Below are 12,350 nucleotides of genomic sequence, written 5' to 3' on the forward strand. Positions count from 1 at the left end.
TATACTCTACTGTATACTTAACAACATAAAACAAGGTATATTTCAAGAGCAAGGGATAACGGTAAACATCCACCCTAAATCTTCTTCTTCCACACTGGGAGAAAAACAGCATCTGAAAGTTTAATGGGATGCATTTTTACACACATTTTTACAGGAGAAGATGACCGAAGCATTAAAGAACATTTGAGAGTCATGAAATAGGACCATCCAGACCTAGAGCTCCCCAAGAAAGGTTGACACGAATCAAAATTTGTCCAACCACAGCACAGCACTGAGTTCCCATGTCTCAGACTATCCAAAATAGTAAGTACAATAATGTGTCAATTGTCTCCTCATTTAATTGCATGAGTTATGACTATATTTTATACACGTTTCCTCTACTTTGCCTTCTAAAGCTCGCTTGGGATCTGAGAGATATCGCCAACATTGATGTGGACCGACAAATCCTCAATAAGCTCCCTGCGATGGCAGAAAAAAGGTAATTGCCAGAATCTAATTTAGTTAGATTTTCAAGTAACAAAACTGACTGATGGCAGTAGCACCCTGAATCACTCACTCCCTCACTACTTGACTGACATTTGTTCTCGTGATTTTAAAGGATTATGAAAATAACATTATTATAATAAATCTTTGTATTTTATTTTTTTAAGGCCTCCAATCGGAAGCAGCAATTCTGCTCTTGCCTGCACTATCATATGGTTGTTTCTGTTTTTGACACAGTGGCTCTGCAGGAGACTAGCCAGAGGATGTGTGTTTGTCTGATGGTTAATGGTATTCCCTCTCCCCAGGGTCAAGCTCAGACCAGCACTGACATGTCGACACCAAAGATGATGCTGAAAGGCTGCAGGGAGGGTCACCACATCATGCTGTCGATGGATGACCAGGTAATCAGGAGAGTGTGAACATCTCAATGGCACTGGGACTCCTACTGTGCATATATTTTGTGTTCACAATCCAGTACCCTAAAGGACTGAAAAAGACACTGACCTTTTTGGAGTGTGTTGTTCTGAAATTGAAGGATGCAGGCAAACTTCCTGTCACAGTAAAACGAGTGTACAACTCCATCTATGAGTAGCATGTATGTAGGAGTCAGTGTTCTCTCTCTCTGTCTGGATGGATGGCCACTTGAAGAGAGTCAGCTAAAAAGCAAGGACTTTGCCACTGGGCCTCTTCTAATTCTGGAGTGTACATTTTGTTTTAGAAATCCTGAAAGACTGTCAAAGTGTCAAAAACAGTCAAGTGTGTTGTTGACCATTATAATGTTGTTTCACAGAGAAGAACTTTAAAGGGATAGTTCAGATTTTTGTATGAAATACTTGCCATTAATATAGTGGTTGCAACTGTATTCATTGATTGCCCGATTGTGTCCCGTGGTGGGAGTTCTGCTCTGGTTTTTGTGAAATATTAAGTTCCGGTCATTTTGTGGGGGGGGGGGGGGGGGGGGGGGGGGGCACTGGGGCCACGCATTAAAAGTAAATTAATCCACAACATCATTTCTATTGTTCTAAAATATTAGTGCAAAATTGTTTACCCCTCAATCACACGGAACTATGTTTTTTGTGTATCACTACGCCCAAAAAAATAGTTCCATGTGATAGAGGGGTCAAAGTCAAACTAATATTTTAGAAAGGTCAACAATACAAATGATGTTAGTTTTGTGGATTAATTAACTTTTACTGCGTAGCTCCAGTGCCCCCCCACAAACTGACCGGAACTACTTAATATTGACAAAAACCAGAGCAGAACTCCCACCACGGGACTCAATCGGGCAATCAATTAATACAGTTGCAACCACTATATTAATGGCAATACTTTCTTGGATAATTTCTTATAGGATAATAATCTCATTTCTTTTTATAGGATTAAAATCCTAAAAATATCCAATAGGATTTGTTCCAAAATCTTATAGGTTTTTTTAATTGGATTTCCAATAGGATTATTTCTATTGGAATTTTCTTCTTTCTTCTAGCTGGTGATGAGCGCGTGCTCTAGGTTTTAAGACAGTTGACCTGGCAGTCGGGTCATTAAAATCAGAGCTCTGATAGCCAAACTCATGAAAACTTTGACTGAATGGACTGACCCTGATCCACATTGCAATTGAGCGCCAATTAACTCGCCATTGCAGGATTCATTAGCCTATGCCTGCCGCCCTGCCGCAGTCCAGCCGAGTCCAAGATAATTGAAGCGTTTGGTGCACAGCTGCAGCCCATGGTAACAAGACTTCAAAAGAGGTTAGTCAACCTATTATTATAAGTTCAGGTTCATTTATGGATATTGGATAGCCGGACTGGGCTGGCTAGCCTAGCCCCAAGTCACCAAGTGTGTGTTTTGTGCTTGAGTGTGCGTGCTGCGTGCTCAGTTGCTCACTGTGTGAACTGCATGTTGAAATAAATACAAGACAAAGTCAAGAGCTAAAATGAAATGCCATAGCGGGAGTTGTCAAAAGACTTGAGAGTGAGACACTGTCACTGAGTGCGGTTGTTTATTTTTTATGTTGAAATGCGTATTAACTATTAAGTTACTATAGTCAAGTTTTGCCAGAGCCTTCTAGGATAATTTAAAGCAGGTGTTTGTATTAATCACAGATATCAGGGACAGGTGTCACTCCTAGGCTACATAAAACACTGCTGGAAAGTAAATAAGTACAAATACTGCATGGACTTAAGTACAATTTTGAGGATTTTTTACTTTAATTTGTTATTTCCTATTTGTAATAGCCTCTTTTACTTTTATACTTTTACTAATAGTAGCCTAGGCTAAAATAATAAAATTGCTCGACTTTAACTTGAGTGACAGTGAGTATTTCTACACTACAGCTTATTGATACTTTTACTTAGGCCTTAAAGTAAATAATAATAATTATTATTATTAAACTTTTGGGGCAATTTTAGCCCAGGGACATTTCTACAAATAGGACTATTATTTTTTCCAAAGAGACTTTTATTTTTCAAGCCTCCGACCGGAAGTTACATTATCACGCTCGTTTGACTTGACGGGTGCGCGCGCTATAGGTCTCTATCCTTATTTACGCGCGCTTGCCTTGACATAGGTCTGTCTCTGTATATCCATACCAACCCCCCATCACCATCTCTGTGTGTGCGCGCGTGCGTGCGTGGAAGTGACTCGAGCGGGCGGAGTAATCCGTTGTGTGCGTGTGTGTGTGTGTGTGTGTCTGGCTGTGCGCGCGCGCTTGCTCGCTACGGCTGCTGCTTCTTGTCACTCATTGTGCTGCCTGCCTGCTTCGCGTGCGTACACGGGGTCGAGAGACGAGGAGGACCACATTTATCCGCTCGCTGGTACCCGAATATTTAATTGGAACAACGAAGCACATTTATTATCATCCATCCTCCGTTGAATAACGTACAGAAAGCCTGCAGTCCGTCCGTCCTTCAAGGAGAATAATCTTTTGTGATTGTGTGAGAGATAAGATTGCAATGCTGCAAACAAGGGATCTCATCTGGGCAGCGCTGCTCTTCGTTGGCTATGCAGGTATGGGTTTTCAGTAGGCTACTGCATGAAGTATTTTATTGTATGACTTTCACAAAACATACAGAGAGGATATTAAGGACCGGCTATTTCGGTGGCTCCCTCCGTTAAAAAACAACATTGTGCAGCAGCATCCTTTACTGCCTCGGGTCCCACCGTCCCACGGTGGGTCGGTGGCGGCATCACTGTGACACGAGTGGGGCCGGAGGGATCGGAGCTGTATGGTGTCCTGGAATATCCAAACACTGCTATGAAACAAAGTTTCATTCAGAACAGAAGTGAGAGTTAACACGAAGAGGCTTTCCGTTACTTTCCCCTGCTATTACTATTAGATTGAACCGCCGCTTTCTATCATCCATGCGTTTGGAATAGCTTGCGCGCAAATACCGGGATGAGATCCGGTAAACTCTGTTTGCCTCGAGTTTGAGAGCAGCTATAGGTTACATTATATGACCAATTCCACTCGATAATGCTGGCCACCACAGCATATGGCACTTTTTCATCATTCACAAGCTTGTATGGTAGTAGAGTTTAGTGTACTGGCTCTCAGAAGATGGATGCTGTGATGCAGGGAATGATGTTGCCCGTTGTGACAGTAACATATGTCCACTGTGTTTGGCTGTGCCCTTAATTAGGGCTCGTTTAAGTATGAAAAGACGTTTTTTTTAAACTCCCATCTCCAGGATGGATATCTTGTTTTAGTTTTTCCCTCCTTTTAGTTTTTGGTTGCACGTCTTTTTATTTGAATGATCATCCAATAGATGGCGAAGTAACCTTCAGTGACGCACTGACTAGGCTATAGGGCTGAAGTGAGCCTGGAGCCATGGAGTGTATAGCCTTTGGGGGGGGATGCTTTGTTTCAGTCCTGTGTACACAACAGTCTGCGAAATTCATTGAGCAAATGGTGGATTTTCTTTCATTATGTAACACATTTTTGAAATTGTTAACACTCTGGTCTATATGCTATAATTCTGACTGGGACTATTTTCATATTGAAAATGAAAAGAGGTACAGTGCTTGTGTGTGCATTCAGAGGACTACTTTAGACCTGCTCTGTGCGATGGACCTCTCTATTCGAGGCAGTGCCATATTATATAGCATGTTGTTAATGCACCATGCTTCCGGAAAAATAAATAGTCTATTGATTTTCTGAAGATGGGGGGGATTCAATGTCATCATAATTCTGCTGTATAGGAGGGAGCGTATAGCCTAGCCCTGGTTCTATATCGTTTAAGATTCACTGAGTCCTCATTATCTATTCCGTGGTAAACAATAGGACCCAGTCACAGAGCTTCATGGACTCGGGGCGGGAGGGGACCCTTCTCTTTTTCTTCCCTCCCCCTTCGCCTTCCTCTCGTCGCCTCTCTCTCCCCCTCTCTCTCTCTCTCTCTCTCTCTCTCTCTCTCCCTCCTCTCTGTCACAGCATGCACACACTCAGGCTACTGAATACTGTACCTGACACATCCGTAGAAAGTGCGCATTTACAAAAAGGAATTTCACTGTGTGACTTTTCATGTTACGCTATATCACTTTGTCGTTCAAGTATAAGCCTATATAGCTTTAGACAAGCATTCCCCTCATATTTAGCGTTTACCTATTGTTACTATTAATCTGTATGATAATTTAGGCTACAGTAAAGGTGGGTCATATGCTGGTGGTAGGGTGGGGATGTTGGGAGATGGTGTTCAGATAAATCTGGATTCAGTTGTTAAGAGTCCACTATCAGCTGTAGGCCTACAGTACACTTAAGGTCAGAAGAGAAATGGACATGAATAAGAAACAGAACCGAATTGTACAACTTTGCAGAAAGCGATCACATTATTTGATAGGCCCAGAGGTTTATTAAACAGTTAATGGCAGTAATGCACTGCTTGAAACCCCAGCCATTTAATTACAGGTATTGATTTCCAGTTCTGGTTCCAGCTGAGTAATAATTAAATTCCAAGGCCAGTGACAAACAACTGGAATAGTAAGGCATGGCCACCTCCCAAACTAAGGGCTGAATAATTGTCTGGATAAAATTCAATGTTCTTTTTGCGCAACTACATTCAAGGTGGCTTTGTCTGGCCCTCCACGGTGAGAGGCTGAAGCAACAGTGTTGGAACAGTCTGGGCTATATTTCCAGCGTTGTTGGGAGAGATGAGATCTGCTGCACATGTCGCCATCAGTCTATAGAACACAGGGGGTGGAGAAGACTTCAGTGGAAGCTACATTCCTCTCTCTGGCTCCAGTGAGGGAAGAGGGAAAATTTGACACTCACCTTTTGCCCCCTCATAATTCGCGGGCTGGGGGTGGGGGCAATAATTTGTGAGCTACTTGAATGTCTATAAAAGGTCTACATCTGACTGCTGTTAATGTTTGAATACTTTATTGGGAGACATGTTTGGTTTGGGACTTGAGTTAGCGATGCAGAGATGTTTGTGCCGTTGAGTGGTGGTGACATGTTAATGTTAGAGCACTGCTCTTCTCCTCTGTCATGTCCCGTCTGTCCCCTTAGTCGTGTTGACAGCTTGGCAAATGTGCTGTGCCATGCTGCACATTCTTATCAAATTTAAGACCTTCTCCAGGAGCAGAGAATGCCCGAGTCTTGGCTTTCCTCCAGGCTCTGTTCTGCATGCAGAGAGGAAAGGATAACTTAAGTGTCTTGTCTAGAAACTTGTTTATGCTCATTGAGTGTGGCGCTGACTCTGGGAAGAAGGCAGTTTAAGATTAGTCAACATTTTGGGGCAAAGAAAATAAACAATTCCAAAATGGCTAACATGTGGGACTTTGACTTCTGTGGCGAGTTCAAAGCCACTATGAAAATAATATGGCCTATTTTTGAATGAGGGGAAACTGTAAAAGCCAGTTTAACAAGGGAAAATTATAAGGCTTTTTTAGTTTGTTGCCTGAAAAGAAGTAGGTCTGCTCTTCAGATCTTGGCTTTCTAGCAGGGTGAAGATCCAGGATTCAAAGTGACATATGTAGACATTTTGCACTATAGCCTACTTCATCATGGCTGCTATTCAGCTTCCCACTGGTGCCCCCATATGCAAATGTACTATTAACCCAAATTACAGTGGAATTCCTTCTCAATGCAGCACATAACTGCTTAGTTACTCTTCTCTTCCTCTAGTAGTGATGGCAAATTCCTACATCAGTGAATGATGTCCTAATGAGTCATAATAGCAGGGTTTAGTTTTTCCCCATTAGTGACTGGCCTGTCTTTAATTTTTGGTCCCTATAATGAAATGTTAATCACAGCCACATCTTCAACTTTCCCCGTACTAATCTTCTGCCCAACTCTTTTCATGTAACTTTGTCATGCTGGAAGCCATTACTGCCAACTGTGCAGATCCACTGAGTAATAGAGCGTCGCAGTCCTGCCCCCTTTCCTGACGACGAGAGACCCGGCAAAGAATTCCCTGTTCATTTTCCTCATAGACTTTTCAAAAAGTATTTATTTAAAGACGTTTACGCCGCGGACAAAGCCAACTGGAGTTGTGACAAATCATGACAATAAACACAATGTTTTGGGCTGATCAAATAATTCGTAAGAAGAAAAACAAAACAAAAAGTGTTGTATCCTGCCCTTTTCTTTTTCTTTCTAATTATTGTGTTTATTGTCATGATTTGGCACAACTCGAGTTGGCTTTGTCCGCGGCGTAAACGTCTTTAAATAAATACTTTTTGAAAAGTCTATGAGGAAAATGAACGGGGAATATCTTTTCCGGGTCTCTCGAAGGGGCGGGATTGTGACAAAATACTAACTGTATTTCTTTACAGTACACTACCCTTGAGCTGTGTTGTCAAATCATTTCAAATATGCATGAGTGGTGGAACATTGATTGAGGTGAGTGTGGGGGCCACACTCGCCTCATATCAGTAAAATTTAACTCTGACAGATATTTTATGAAATACACAGTGGCTATTTACAGTCTCCCATTTGTTGGAGTTTATAGGCAGGTGTGAAACAGTTTTTGTAGAGAAAAGTCCTCATGCACACCTACAGGGACAGGTGCGTCGGAGCTAATTGCCATTTCTTCTCATAGAGAGGGGGAGATGTACATTCTATGAAAGATTGTAAGCAAACGTGCATGTTAACAAAGTCCTCTTTTGCTCATTCCTCTTAATATCAAAGGATGACAACTGGATCATTTTGTGCATGTAAATGTAATAATCAACGACTGTATATGATTTTTAGGCAACCTTTATCAAGAGAAACTCCATCCGTGCATGGGATTGGCTAACTATTCTGTAGGCAACACACACAACTCTGGTTCTAACATCTTCTCCCTCCTGGGTTCCAACCGTCCCAAGCTGTACTAATGACCTCCCCCCTCAGTCAGAGAACTGCAGACTCACTCCCCATTTTCCACCGCAGTCTGAAAACCTCTTCAGACTCTAGTCTAGTTCAACCCCTAGCACTCCTCATTCCTTGTATCACTCCTTGTTTCCTTATTTTCATATAGATGCTACTATGCAGATGTCGGTTTACATGTTCATATGTATGTTGTTTGGATGGACATGCTGGACACAGATGCTAAGAACTTCATTGAGATAGCATGTTGTTTAGACAGCTTAGGTTTGATGTTTACCTGGTATCCTAGTTACTTTGTAGTACTTACTACCGATTGACAATGGTTCATGGTAAAAGCAGTGCGTACAACTATGTGGAGTGCACGGTTGTCAGTTGTGACAATTTAAGTCTCAAAACAAACATAATACCAGCACCAACAGATTTTTGGAAGATGATCTGTTTGCTTTAGGAATCAGGGCATGCCACTAATTCCGATCTTGAACTTTTAAATTCACTCTGGATAAGAGTCCCCTGCTATGTGCCTACATTGTAAATTGTATACAGTAACTCTGATTCTAGATAGCTTCCCCATAAGTCATAAAAAGCATCTCTCAGCCAGAGTATAGGTAATAAACCATTTATTCCAGTCTACTTAAAATTAGCATGAATTAAAGGATATCTAATCTTTTGTGTAATACACATAATTGTAAAGGGAAAAGAGGGTGTGAAATGCAGTTTCTTATAGGCTTTATGAAAGAGATGCACATATTCAGCACTCATTTCTGTGAAAGTACAGATTGTTTGTGTAACACACACAAAGCTAAAGGGAAAAGAGGGTGTGAAATGCAGTTTAGTTTCTTACAGACTTTATAAAAGAGATGCACATAGTTCTGCATTCATTTTGTGAAAGTGCAGATTTCTGGAAATGATGCATCATGTTTTATATTCATTGCTTCTTTTGAGTAGCTTTCTTGTGGGACAGTACGTCCTTGTTTTGAGCAGCACAGTGGCACAATATGTGCATTTATCACGCATCTCCGTGTTAATGTTAGCTACTGCCATATTATTGCCAGATTACAATTTTGCAGATGCTATCTGATCCAGAGCGACTCACAAGGTCCAACTAAGTGCCAGTAAGTTTATCAACAAAAACAAAATCATGGTAGATGGTCCAGGACTTAGCCAAGAAAACAGATCCATGAAATTACCCTTTAAATGCAAAGTGAGTTTCAGCTTTACATATATTAGTCATTTAAAAATGACAAAACTTTGGAAAATAATGAAACGATTACATTATACATACAGTAAATTAATGCAATTTCATATTGCACTTTAAAGTCCCTACAGTTAACCTAAAGCTATTGATGAACCCATATGGATAACACTTCTGAAGGACTCGGCTGGCAGCAGTACGTTATATTTTCCCACTGCTGACTGTTAGATGAGGATGGGCTGTCTTTGCATATTAATCAATCCATGAATAGGCATCCAGAGTGATTTGCATTGTGTAAGCCCTGAAGGCGCCCCATAGAGAACTGGACATGAAAAAAACATAGAGAAAGAGACTTGGGTTTGTTGTGCTGAAAAGCAGCACCCCACTGCCCACCTCCCTGCTCTCTGAATTAAGCTTTTTTTCCCTCCTCCATCAGTGCAGAATGGTCTTCGTAGATATTGGGCAATTGAGAGGGCCTGCATGTCATGTTCCTTCCTGAACATTCATATTAATTACAGAAGACATCCAGTAGAATTTAGTGTAATCTTTGTGTGTTTCGGCATGACACTCATTATTATGTGTAAGATAATTAATTAATTAATAAGAGGTAGTAGTGTCAAGTTGCTCTGCATATCAATGTCTGCTAAATACCTACATTGTAAATGTTGTAGACTCACTGCTATCAATTAGAGCGAAGGAGAGTCTAAATATTTCACATCATGTTTGCAATGTGCAGTTTGCCATTTAGGCCTGATGTCTTCTGAAAGAATACTATTCAAAGATTTGTTCCACATTTTCACGATTTAAAAAAAATAGCAGACCTGATCTGCTATTTTTCAATAGCTAAAGTATAACACAATGCTTAGTTAAAACACCAAAAGGGGTTCCCGCCCCGGAATGGGTTAATCGTTTGATCTGAGTTTACTGGAGTGTTTAGTTTTTTTAGGATTGAGTTTTTTTTGCTTTTCTGCCTTTATTGATAGTATTAAGTAAATATGGACAGCAAGAAAGAGGGAGAGAGAGATGGGGAGAGACATGCAGCAAAGGTCGTCATGAACGGTACTCGAACACGCAACGCGCTGTCAGGCCAAAGCCTATATGTGGCATGCGCCTGGACCACTTGGCCAGCGGGCGCCCCACAGAGTGGTTTTGACCTTGACTCAAGGCCAATAAGTTTGATTGGATTGTGGGTTGTCTGCTGTGACCAAGGTTGTGCATGAACGCACTAACGCACACAGTGTTCCCTGAACACTGTGTGATGTTCTCGTTCTACTCCTATTATTTTTGGTTGTTTGCTGTGAGGCTCATCTCTAGTTTGGTTCTGATTGCCTGCTGTGAGCAGTGTTGTCAGTTTTTGTGAGGGAACCAGATCTGTGAAAACAAGCCCTAAAGAAGCGACTACGATACAGTTATTTGATAATTGCTGGAGAAAAATAAATAAAAAATAATGTTGAAACATTGTTAACAAGACAAATCTTGTATGGGGTTCCGTGGCACAACATCGTTTCAGATGGGTTTCTGCAGACAAATACATATTAATCTTGCCTTGAAAATGTTTTAGAACCACTGGTTCAAAGTAAAACAGCATCATGAAGCAAGCCCAAATAAGCAACTACACTTTACAAACGAGCCCAAAAAACTGCCACCCACAACTACCGCTATTTTACATGCAACTTTACAGAAGAACAAGCTCAAAGTCGTTCATAATAAGCGGACATGGCAACACTGGCTGTGAGGCTCATCTCTAGCTTGGTCTGGTTGTCTGCCGTGAGGCTTGTCTCTAGTTTGGTTTGGTCGTCTGCTGTGATGCTCTCCCACAGAGACGACTGGCAGAAACCTCCCACATCCTCATCCATCAACATTACTGAGAAATGCTGCCCCGCCTGGTGACTCGCTGCAGCGAAAAGTTCTGCTTGTCAGGTTGCCAAGAAAAGGGTTGGTGCTGAAGCTGCCTATATTATATTATTATATATTATATATATATGTGCTGCAGTGGAATTCCAGCATGATGACAGCCCAGCACAGCAACTGATTGCTTTAGCTATAGATCTTATTTGAAGATGCTAATATTCCGTCTTCTACATTTTGATTTCAAGATTAAAAAACCACAACCGTTTTGTTTCCCAAAATGTTGTGTAAAGGTGGCCGTCTAGACAGATGCGACAACGCCCCCGCACCATACTGTGTGTTTTTATTTATCTCATCACCTTCATGCTAAACGCTGTTTCACCATCTGTAGTTGTAGCAGTTGTGTCTCGGCTTAGTGATGTAGCGAGCGGCCAACAGTCCGGGCAGAGAGCATCATCCTTGGATGAGTTGGACGACTGCCTCTGGCAACGTGTGTGTTGTGGATCTTCTTTTTTGAGTGGTGCAACCACTCCTACAACGTCCGTGTATGTACCTGTTTGTGTACCTGAATGAGCACGAGTATGTGACTTATTAAGTAGGGGGCGCCAGAAACAGAGAGAGGGGTAGTGCTGTGTCTCTAATGAGAGAGAGAGAGAGCGAGAGAGAGAGAGAGAGAGAGGGAGAGGGAGAGGGAGAGGGAGAGGGGGGGGGGGGGGATTGCACCACTCAGTTCACACGTGTGTGATTTTTGTCTGAATGAGCAGCACTGCCACTAACCTGACGCTGCCAGATCCAAAAAGCTTGCTACACAAATTTGTTTCACAGCTTATTTGGATCTGGGATCGCGGAAGCAAATTCGATGACGGGGCTGTTCCTTTTTTTCAAGATACATGGTAGATGATTGGATGGGAGCGTCTGTCTATCACCGTGTGGGCGTGCAAACACAACCAATCATATCGACGTGTCTATATACCGTCACATCCGCATCCCGCCTTTAGCTCACGCTGATTGGTTCGGTACGAAGCAGATCTGACTCAGGGCTCAACTCCGTCAGAGATCCCAGATGAGTGTTGTGTTGGGGAATATGTTTCCGCAATACCGCCCTCATCTGGCAGCGTCAGGTTACACTGCCACTGCTCAGAAGACAAAATCCATGGACTGTACTGTACTGTACTGTGCAAGCCCTCCTTCCTTGTGTGTGTGTGTTGTGTGTGTGTGTGTGTGTGTGTGTGTGTGTGTGTGTGTGCGCGAGCGCGAGCGCTCAGACAGACACAGAGTAAGACCCAGGGACACACATTACTGTGTATTGCAAAAAAAGAGGGTCATGCTGTCTTGACTATTTTTGCCTGGGAGGTGCTCCTGGTGCATAACCATAGCTGTGTGGTGTATTTGTATTTTTTGTATGGGGGGTATGGGCATGTCATTATACAGCAGGTGAGGTGTCTGTTACATGTTGACATATTTGTATTGTAGTCTTGTTTAGATGGACATCATGCACAGAGATGCAATCGTTATTGAGATACT

The 12,350-nt window shown here is 42.1% G+C and overlaps 1 protein-coding gene across 3 annotated transcripts in view; it reads left to right on the forward strand.

Moving 5' to 3' along the window:
• Positions 1–3,243: 3,243 nt before the first annotated feature.
• The window catches only part of ncam1a (neural cell adhesion molecule 1a), a 308,108-nt gene continuing 299,001 nt past the window's right edge, over positions 3,244–12,350 (forward strand). For all 3 annotated transcript variants that reach the window (XM_080780875.1, XM_080780876.1, XM_080780877.1), the window contains exon 1: positions 3,244–3,489. In XM_080780875.1, coding sequence (XP_080637001.1) covers positions 3,435–3,489 — 55 coding nt within the window. In that variant the 5' untranslated portion in view covers positions 3,244–3,434. The remainder of the gene's footprint in view (positions 3,490–12,350) is intronic.

Source organism: Protomyctophum bolini, assembly GCF_963924005.1.
Source record: "Protomyctophum bolini genome assembly, chromosome: 13".
Classification (NCBI taxonomy): Eukaryota; Metazoa; Chordata; class Actinopteri; order Myctophiformes; family Myctophidae; genus Protomyctophum; species Protomyctophum bolini.